General features: G+C 37.5%; 1 protein-coding gene across 1 annotated transcript; it reads right to left on the bottom strand.

The window, feature by feature from the left end:
* Positions 1-9,370: 9,370 nt before the first annotated feature.
* On the bottom strand, positions 9,371-10,315 carry LOC123238650 (olfactory receptor 56A3-like). Its single transcript, XM_044665855.1, has one exon. It carries the CDS (start codon positions 10,313-10,315, stop codon positions 9,371-9,373), a length of 945 nt encoding a protein of 314 aa, XP_044521790.1.
* Between the last annotated feature and the right edge of the window lie 303 nt (positions 10,316-10,618).

The following is a 10,618-nucleotide window of genomic DNA, read 5'->3' on the forward strand; positions in this document are numbered from 1 at the left end:
GAGTCAGAAGACACACAACCAATCCCCTATAGCTATATATTTTTTGGTTTTAAAACATGGGCAGTCTTGTTCTTCCAGGATTCTTCCAGCCTCATTATGTTGCTAGACTTAGAATACCGAAGAAGAAAACTAGCCTCGTTAATCTCTACTCTCTATTGTAAAAACACAGTATTTTAGAGTTGGAAAAAACCCAACAGCTGCTAAACCAACTTCCCTCTCCTCAATTATAGAAATCCCCTCTACAATATCCCAAACGAATATTTGGCTTTTGCTTGAATACTTTCAGTAGTAGGATACTCATTACCTTATGAGGAAGCCCATTTCATTGTTGAATAACGATGGTAGAAATTTTCTACTTTTTTTAAGCCAGAATTTGTCTACACAAAATTTCTGCTATTTTGTCTTATCCTACCATTTGGAACTCTATAAAATGAGTATAATCCTTCTATGTGATAGTCCTTCAAATATTTTAAAGTTGTTTTTTCTTCTCTTCATAGATCTCTTCTTTACTAGAGTACAACATCTCTAGTTTCTCCAATGTCCCATCTAAACACCATTTTACAAAAATGAACATAGTGCTTCACAGCGAATTTTCTATCTAGCTCCAGCAGACACAGTGAAACCATCTTTCATATTAGTATCTATATACTACATCTAAACATTTCTGTAAGAAAAAAGGGAGGCTGATGCAGACCAAAAAGTCCTGTCACTGAAGTCAAAAGTCCTGGGTTTAGTGTCCCCTAACACTGGCCATATGGTCTTGGGTATCAGTTTCCTCCTGTGTAAAAGATATGCTTACAGAATTTGTTTTTAGAGGTCATTATAATGAAAATTCTTAACAAAGCTTAATAAAGTGATAAAGCTGTGAAGCTATATTTTGACTAGTATTTTGACCAGAGTGGTTCTTTGAGTGACTGAATGGCTAGAAGAAAAGACAGATCCAAGAAGTAAATGAATTAAGCTCTACTAAACCCCTTCCACCTCCTCATTAAACTTGCTGCAAACCTGGGACTCTTTTCTCCATGAGATTCTTAGCAGGGGCTCTTCTATCTGAGATTCTTCCTAGCTTCCCTGTTACTTGCAGTGGTAAAGCAGCTGCGATGATGCTCTCTTATTGTTGGTTTGTGGTCCAGTTCTTTTATTTACTTACTCCTTTTCTCAGGAGCAGAAAGCAAAAACAGTTTGTACAGCTGAGGAATGAAGCCTGAGAGACAGAGTCCCATGAGCATTCTTATATTCCAATGCCTAGGGCAGGGATGGAGAATCAGAGAATCCCTCAAATCCCAAGAGGTGAAATTGGAACAATTAGAGTCTTCCCGAGGCATCCTCTTGAAGATGCTAGGAAAAAGGAATGTGACTCTCAAAGAAAGTAGACTTTTAAGACATTGTCCACCTGAGTGCATGGCAGGAACTGTGTTTACGCATCTTCAATATATGTCAATTAATCAGGAAATATTTATTAAAAACTGCCCACATACACATCTATATATACCTCGGCATACACAAGCGATAGCCTATCATTCCTGGGCTAATTCTCAGTCTTATTGGCTTTCATATTTATGCTTACAGCAAAGTGAGTCCCACCTATGCACGCTTAATGGGTGCTGGATTTTCCACATAACTATACATGACTGGGCAATAGAGAAAGAGAGGAAGGTGTGCCTTGCAGGATCCAAGACCTTCCAAGCTGTTCAAAGCCCTTACATTCCTCTTACATTTTCTCAATGTTACCTTGGTTTCCCCCACATATATTCTGAGAATCAAGTGTTTCTCAACAATACTCATAGAGAGACTGAGCTTCTCTAACATATATGCAGCAGGGCTCATAGTTTGTTAATATTAGAGATATGAGTTTCCTGTAGTTTAACAGTCTTAGGACATGCTCCGTGGGAATAAAATCTATATACTTTACAATCCATTACATGAATTTACAAATCCATTGTTTTGTTAGTTTTATTATTCATGTAGATTTTCACACATAGATACACATATAAGCATTTATCTAAATCTGGATGTTTAGTTTCCTTGCTAAAGGGCACTACTGGTAATTAAATTTCCACTGCAAATGCATAGCAGTAAGTCCTTTCCAGTTTACCGTCTGTGAGAATTATCTGAGACATTAAGGCTTTAATTAAATTGTATCTAGGTATGCCTTTCTTTGAGGTCGGCTCTCTGACCATTATGTTAAATTGAGTCTGGAGAAGTGAAATAGATAACTAAAGTTCAGCAGGACCTTGAAGGGTCTCTGCCCCATTAGAGGTACAAGATAGGTTGTACACTATGTGTGCCCCGAGTACAAACCCCATCCTAGACCAACCCAACTTCATATTCTTTTCGTAGCACACCTCAGCTTCCCTGGGGAAATATCTGCACCATCTCCAGCTCTATGTGGTTCTTACTGCCCACCTCTGCTTCAATTCAGAAAATGGGTATTTAGTTCCCATTGTATGCAAAGCACTTTGTTCAGCAACTGGAGAGATACAAAGTACCCTGAATATCTTGCCTATATATATTTGCTCATTTTATCTCTCTTATTAGAATGTCAGTTCATTGAAGGCAAGGACTATGTTTTGTCTTTGTATCCCCAGTTCTTAGCACAATACCTGAGCCCTACTAAGTGCTTAATAATTGATTATTGACTTGATTTGCCTCCTCTGTGGCCTGTTTGATTAAGCATTCTCTCTCTTGTCATTGCTTGAAAGATATATAATTCTCTTTTCTTTTTTCCTCTAATTATATAAATTTGTCTTCATCTCCCTAAATACTCAATTAAAGTTGTATTTATATAACTCCTGTACACATATTGGTATGTAGACTTCTGTATATTTTATACATTTTGTAGTTATTTTAAGTGATTTTTTAAAAATTTAGCTCTTCTCACTGACTTTGTTAGTAATACACAGATTTGTATGGATCTATTTCACATCTCAACTCTCAATTCACTCCTAAGCTAACTCTGACTTAGGGGTTAGGTGAAGGGAGGTGGGTGTGTTTGGATCTGGAATGAATCTGGCTCCTCTGTACCCCTATATTTGAGTTTATTTGGAGATCACAACTGCCAACATCATTTCAACAAGCTTCAATTTACCATTTAAGAGACTTTAACACAGCAGTACTTCATTTTGGCTGAAGACCTCGGATTCCCAGGGGGAGTGGGCTTAAAGGGGGGGGGGCTTCCCTGATCCTACTTGATTCATTTATCCCTGTTACTCCTCTTTTATATTAGGTTATTGAATAGTGATTAGAAGATTATAGGGGGTGAGGGACAAGTACTTAGATCAAGTCTTGAAAGGGATCCAGTGCTGCCTACTTCAGGGGGAAGTTCATAGTTGTTAGTGAAGTCTATTCCATTTACCCTCATTCCTGATTTCCCATATCCTTCCCCTTCCTTGAACCCCAAATACTTTATCTTCACAATAAATCCCTATTCAGCTATATTACATTGATTAGAGTTTGGAGTAGGGACCTTGAGGGGGGAAGTTTTTGTTGGGTGCCTGAAGGGAGGTTTTAGAACACTCGATTCCATCTTGAGGAAAAAATGTTTGGGAAGTGCTGGGGAAGATATGTCTAGATTTTGGTGGCTCTGAACATTGGACAGAAGTCATTTAGGATTCAAACTAATCCTAACATCTTCCTCCATCATCTCCTCTACCACTCATCCAATTTGGGGAGCCCCATCCGAATTATACCCTCAAAGTCTTCCTAGTAGGGAGGTGGAGTAAGCAACTATGGCCCAGGTGTTCTAGACAAGTGGGGTCATTAGATCACACCCCCACTATCTGAAAACCCCCTTCCTACAGGTTTTGTTAGCACATAACTGGGCAAAAAATTTCTAATAATGTTCTTATTAGTTCTTCATTTGATGTGAATTCTTTCACATTTTTGATAATGGCAAATTTTCTCATTTAAAAAAACATATTAGCTAATGATTAGTCTACATTTAAAAATAGCTACTAGATATATTAATTCAGTTTTTATTTTAACTTTTATTAATCTCTTCCTTAATTTTCAATAAATCTATCTTTGTCTTAATTGGAGATTTATTGGTTTTCTTGGGATTTTTTAGTTGAATGATCAATTTATTGATATGTTCTTTCTCTTTTTTTTAATAGATGAAAACATTTAGAGACATATTTTCCCTTTTAGTACTGCTTTTTTTTTTGAAAACCCCAAATTTTGCCATGTTGTCATGTTGTTGTCATTATCTTTAATGAGGTTATCTACTATTTCTACTATTGTTCTTTGACCATAGGTTCTTTAAGATTAAGTTATATAGTCTCCAGTCAAAACTTTATCCTTAATTTTTTTATTAAACTTAATTTTTATTGCATTGGGGTAGTAAATGAAGTGTCTAGTATTACTAGTTTTATGCATTTGTATGTTAAGTTTTTACACCCTCTTTGGACAATTTTATATGATTGTCATGTGCATCTTAGAAATCTATATATTTTTTGTTCCAGTTCAATAATTGCTAGAGATTTATCATATCTAGCTTTCCTAAAGTTTTATTCAAATTCCTAAATTCTTTCTTGTTTATAGCTTTTGTTTTGATCTAACTTTGAAATCACATTGTTTTCTAACTATTACAGTTTTGTTGTTCTTGTCTACATATAACTTATTAAACTTTCGTTTAACTATTTTAGTGCTATACCATTCAGTGTATATATGCTGCTTGGAGTGGGAGCAAGCCCCAAGAGTATCCCTTGCACTTCCACCCTGGGAGAGATGAGGACACTCAGTGTTTTTTTAAGTAAAAAATTGATTGAATTTGTAGAAGAAGTAAAAAATGAATGGCCATAGAAATTGAAGGAAGGAAAGTTTACTTAATATTTTTCAGAATCAGGAAAGGTGTTAAAGCAGAGGTGAAACCTCACCAGTTGAAAGGAGAACATAAAGAATTGGGAGACAGAAAGAGAGGCAATTCTAGACGTAGGTTACATTGTGCTTTTTATATAAAAGCAGAAGGCTGGGAGTTAACAAAGTTCAGTGCTATAGTAACTAGAACATGTAAGGGAAATGCCAAGAAGTAAGGGTAAAGGAGTTCGTATTTCATTTTTTAGACAGTTGGGAGGTACTGTAGGTTTTTGAGCAGATGAGTAATGAGATTAATTATGAAAGATGAAGACTTTCCAGAGAATTCCCAACAAATCATCATCCAACTTTTTACTTAAGCCGTTGATTGATTCAAATTTCATTACATCCTGGAATAATCTGTTCCCTTTTTGGATTGCTCTAATTGCTAGGAAGATTTTACTTAGGCTTGACTACAATTTTCTGCCTCATAACTTCTGCCTGGTCAGTATTAGTTTTGTTACTGAGGAACAAGCATGATGATCCTTTTTTTCTTGAAGATAATTATTTTCCTTCCCCTCCCTTTTAGGTGTACTTTCCCCCAAGGTAAATACTGTAAGTCTCTTTGATTATCTTATGGCCTCATTATTTTGATCATTTTCCCCAAGACTTATCACTGCTTGTTAATGACTTGCTTAAAATGCAGCGTCCCACACTAAGCACAACACATCTGGGTGGATGATTTCTTTGACAAAAATGTTAGAGGCATAGGCAGTCATGGTCATTATGCTAGGAATGGAATTCTGAAATTTTGGGTCTTCTACATCTGCCTTTGTATACCTACTTCATAGAGCCCTCTATTGGAACAGAAAATAAATCCCAAGAAGGCAAAGATAGAGAGAGGGGAACAGGTGAAATGGATGTCTTATTTTGCATTGATTCATCTTTTAACTTCAACTTTTTCACCTGTTCCCCTCTCTATCTCTGCCTCTGCAGATATAGAAGACCCAAAATTTCAGAATTCCATTCCTAGCATAATGACCATGACTGCCTATACATGTGCAGTTATGCAAAACCTATTTCCATATTAGTCATGTTGTGAAAGAAAACACAAATCACTCCTCAAAAAAAAACAAGAAAAATAGAGACTTTTAAAAAAAGTATTCTGTATTCTGCATTCAGACTCCATCAGTTCTTCCTGTGGCAGTGGATAGCATTTTTCATTGTAAGAAGGACCTAGATTCTGATCCTGGCTCTGCTATTCATTTCTTCCCAGACTTCAATCTCTTCCTAGTTTCTTCATTGGTAAAATAAGGAGATTGTGACAGATGATCATTTAGGCCTCTTCTATGTCTCAATCCTATGATTAAAAGCCAAGAGTTAATTTATTTACTTATTTTTAATTTTTATTTTGAATATTTTCCCATAGTTACATGTTTCATGTTCTTTCCCTCTCCTCCAAACCCCCTTAGCCGATGTATGATTCCACTGGGTTTTACATGTATCATTGATTAAGACCTAATTCCATATTATTGATAGTTGGACTGGAGTTAGCATTTAGTGTCTACATCCCCAATAATATCCCCATCAGCCCATGTGTTCAAGCAATTGTTTTTCTTCTGTGTTTCTCCTCCCACAGTTCTTCCTCTGAATGTGACTGGTTTTCTTTCTCATAAGCCCCTCATCATTGCTCAGGATCCTTGCATTGCTGCTAGTAGAGAAGTCTGTTATGTTTGATTGTACCATTGTATCAGTGTCTGTGTATAATGTTCTCCTGGATTTGCTCCTTTCACTCTGCATCAATTCCTAGAGGTCATTCCAGTTCACATGGAATTCCTCCAGTTCTTTATTCCTTTGAACACAATAGTATTCCATCACCAACAGATAACACAATTTGTTCAGCCATTCTCCAATCAAAGGACATTCTCTCATTTTCCAATTTTTTGTCACCACAAAGAGCATGGCTATAAATATTTTTTACAAGTCTTTTTCCTTATTATCTCTTTGGGGTATAAACCAAGAAGTGCTATGGCTGGATTAAAAGGCAGATAGTCTTTTAAAGCCCTTTGGGCATAGTTCCAAATTGCCATCCAGAATGGTTGGATCAATTCACAATTCTGCCAGCAGTGCATTAATGTCCCAATTTTGCCACATGTGTAAATAGAAATTAGCTCTATCCCATTAATAGTCAAAAATCTACCCAACCCAGGCGTGCTAATGATGTCACTCCCACCTCCCTTAGTGGGGAGGGGAGACGAGTTACCCACACGTGACAATAAGTAACAAATCAAGAATAAGGGACTGCCCTTTGGGCAGTCCAAATCAATGTAGAAACTGCCATTTGTCCATTTGAATTAGAGGTGGACCACAGGAAGTGATGAAAGACACTATCTCTTTAAGTAAGTTAGTGAACTTCCTGTGAAGAGAGTTGGCGTCTGGAACTGGAAGAAGAAGCATCTCCTGAGACCACAGACAGATTACACTCTGTATTGTCACGTGGGTAAGTTAGGCTGGCTTCCTTGGCCTAGTTGGCCAATTCTAAACTCTGCCTATCCGGCTGTTGGGCCTTGCGGCTTACAGCTTCATTTATTTAGACTTCTAACCTCCCTCTTCTCTTTATCCCTACTCACCTTCCTGATTGTAAATAAACTCCTCAACCCGATTCTGACTTGGGTCTGATTTAATTACGGAATCAACCTGAATTGTTGATTCCTGGCGGCCACATAATTTTAATATATAGCTAATAACTAAATTTTAATTCTTACACACATCCCCTCCAGCATTCATTACTCTTCCCTGCTGTCATTTTAGCCAATCTGCTATGTGTGAGGTGATACCTCAGAGTTGTTTTGGTTTGCATTTCTCTAATTATTAGAGATTTAGAACACTTTCTCATGTGTTTATTGATAGTTTTGATTTCTTTATCTGAAAATTGCCTATTCATGTCTCTTGCCCATTTATCGATTCAGGGATAAAAGCCAGGAGTTTATTAACTTATTCTTCAAAGTCTCTTTGCAGGATTAAAACATATTGGATGTCATGAATTGTATCTCTCCTACCTATCCAGGTCCTAGGAGAGAATTTCTTCTTCTATTAATGGATCTTAAATGCTCTTATAAACACCTTTTCACTATATGTATAGAATCTACAATTACCCCCAAGAGAGCAAAAATATTTTGCTCTTGATTTTGAAAGTCTTTATTTTCTGGGGATAAATATGAAGGATTATACTTCACAGAATTACAGAATTAGAGATCTTGAAGAGACCTTGGAAAAACAATATTCCTGATGAATAATCATCCAACTTCAACTGGAAGTCATCCAATGATGCTCCTCTTCCCACCCCCTGTAGTCCGGGACAGTTACCAAATTTCAAACTGAGACTTCGAGGCAAGATCACTATTTTAGAAGCCACCAGCTTCTTAAAGGCAATATAGCTTTTAACTGACATTTTTTCCTGTCTATTTTTTTATTTGCTGAGCATTTTTTCTGGGTAGCTTAAAAATTCATACATTTAAAAAATTACTACATTGATGTTATTCCTACCTCAGAGACACATAACTGTGATTTGATATACCTAGTGGATATAGGCAACAGAACTATCCTATAATGAAAGGCTTGTGGGTTAGACATAATGGATTAGACTTCCTCAGAGATCCAGAGATCCAGATATCCACACTGATAGGAAAAGAGGAAGTAGAATCAGTGGTACCCATTCATTTTTCATTAATTAATTCAACAAATATGTTAAGTATAAGCATAAAGTACTGTGATGGTACCTAGGAAAGATAACAACACAACAACAACAACAAAAAGAGTTCCTGCCCACATGGAGCCTACCGTCAAGGAGGACAATAAAGTACAAAACAGTTAACTCTAATGCAAGATGCTTGAAAATCTTGACCTTGTTTGGACTTCTCAGGTCCTATCTTTGGGCAGGATGCTCTAAAACAACACATACAAATATAAATTTTTCCGTGGTTTTTAAAAAAGCAACATCAAGTTTTTGGAATAATATATATATAATTTATAACCAGCTTTGAATCCATTCTACTGTATATCTTTTTTTCCTCTGGTGAAATGTGTCTACTACCAGATAGGTCTGGTGAATTGTAACCAGGTGAATTGATTTCTAACTGCTACGATTTTTTCAGAGATATTACCATAGCATATAGCTTTGTCTAGCTAGACTTAGGACTTTTTGTAGTCATGACAAAACCTTTTCTCACCTTCAAAAATCTCATGAACTAAGTCTTTAGGAGAAATGAAAGCATTAGACATAAGACAGGACCTTGAAGTACCTACAGTGTAGATAGCGATTGGGGAGAGGAAAATGGGATTTTCCTTTGTATGGGTAATGGCAGGAACCAATGCAGCCAATGCCTTCAACTTGGAGAGCTGACAAAACAGTTCAGAAGAAACTCAGAGACCTCAGTAGAGGATTTTAGTGAGAGGAGTTCTGTCACTCCCTGTTGCCATTTACAGAGCTTAGGTAAAACAGACATCAATCTAGATTTCCCACTTCACCTTCAAGCCCTCAGGTACTCAACTGTGAAACAAGTTTTCCATTGGATGCATCTCACTGCCCCTTCCTCATCAACCTCCAGATTCCTTGTTTAATTTCTTGGGTTCTTACCCCATAAACAATTGGGTTGAGAGCAGCAGGGATTACATGATGCAAGACATTGAGTAGGACAGGGACATCATGAGAAACTTTTTTTTTGGCCATGTGAGTAAAGATGAAAACCAGGAGTATGGTGCTAAAAAAGAGAATGAGGATAAAATGGGAACCACATGTGCTCAGGGCCTTTGCAGCAGCCCCTTTAGCCTTAAGTCTCATCACAGCCCTCAGAATGAAGGTATAAGAGACAAAGATGAGAATAAGATCAGATCCAAGCAGGGTCCAGGCCACAATTAACTGGTAGATCTTATTGAGAGTAACGTTATCACAGGAGAGCTTGGACACTGACAGGTTGGCACAAATACAATTCTCAACGATGTTATTCCCACAATAATGGAGTCGTGCAGAGAGGATAGGAATTGGAGCAGTGAAAAGAGTATTCCGCATCACAACAAAGATAGCAGCTTTGATCACAAATTGTTCAGTGATGATGGATGGGTAGCGTAGGGGGTGGCATATGGCCACGTAGCGGTCATATGCCATGACCAAGAAGGTGCAAGATTCCATGGGGAGAAAGTTGTTCATGATGAACATTTGGAGGAAGCAAGCAGAGAAGCTGATGGGTCTGAGGTCAAACCAAAAGACAAGCAGGACTTTGGGGATGACAGTCAGGCAGAGAACGATGTCCAAAATAGAGAGGAGGCTGAGCAAGTAGTACATGGGCTCATGCAAGGATGCTTCCAGCCTAATAGTGATCAGAAGAGTGGCATTGGCACCCATGGCCAGGAGGAAGAGCAGGCTAAGGGGCGCAGAGAGCCAATGCCTCCAACTTGGAGAGCTGACAAAACAGTTCAGGAGAAACTCAGAGACCTCAGTAGAGGAAGACCCATTGGAAGGTATCATAGCATTAACTCTGGTAGGGTAGAGCTTTGTCCTTAGAGGAAATAAAAGAAGAAAGAAATTTAAAATTCTGATATAGGTACTCATGATCATGAATTAAAATTTTTTATTCTCAAGACCCTCTTCTGTTGCAATGGCTAACACTTCCCACGACTGAGAAATCTTTCTGAGCCTACACATATCCAAGATGTTAGACCAAAAGCGGCAAAAGCTCAAGCAGTTTTAGTTTAGTTTGACAGGCTGGAGAGATAAAGGCTATTAGGACCAGATGACACCAGTTCAAAAATTTTAAAGTTAGCTTGACAT

This window comes from Gracilinanus agilis, chromosome 3 (assembly GCF_016433145.1).
Source record: "Gracilinanus agilis isolate LMUSP501 chromosome 3, AgileGrace, whole genome shotgun sequence".
Classification (NCBI taxonomy): Eukaryota; Metazoa; Chordata; class Mammalia; order Didelphimorphia; family Didelphidae; genus Gracilinanus; species Gracilinanus agilis.

Coding starts and splice junctions, on each gene's coding strand:
- LOC123238650 (XM_044665855.1), bottom strand. CDS start 10,315: ATGATACCTTCCAATGGGTCTTCCTCTACTGAGGTCTCTGAGTTTCTC.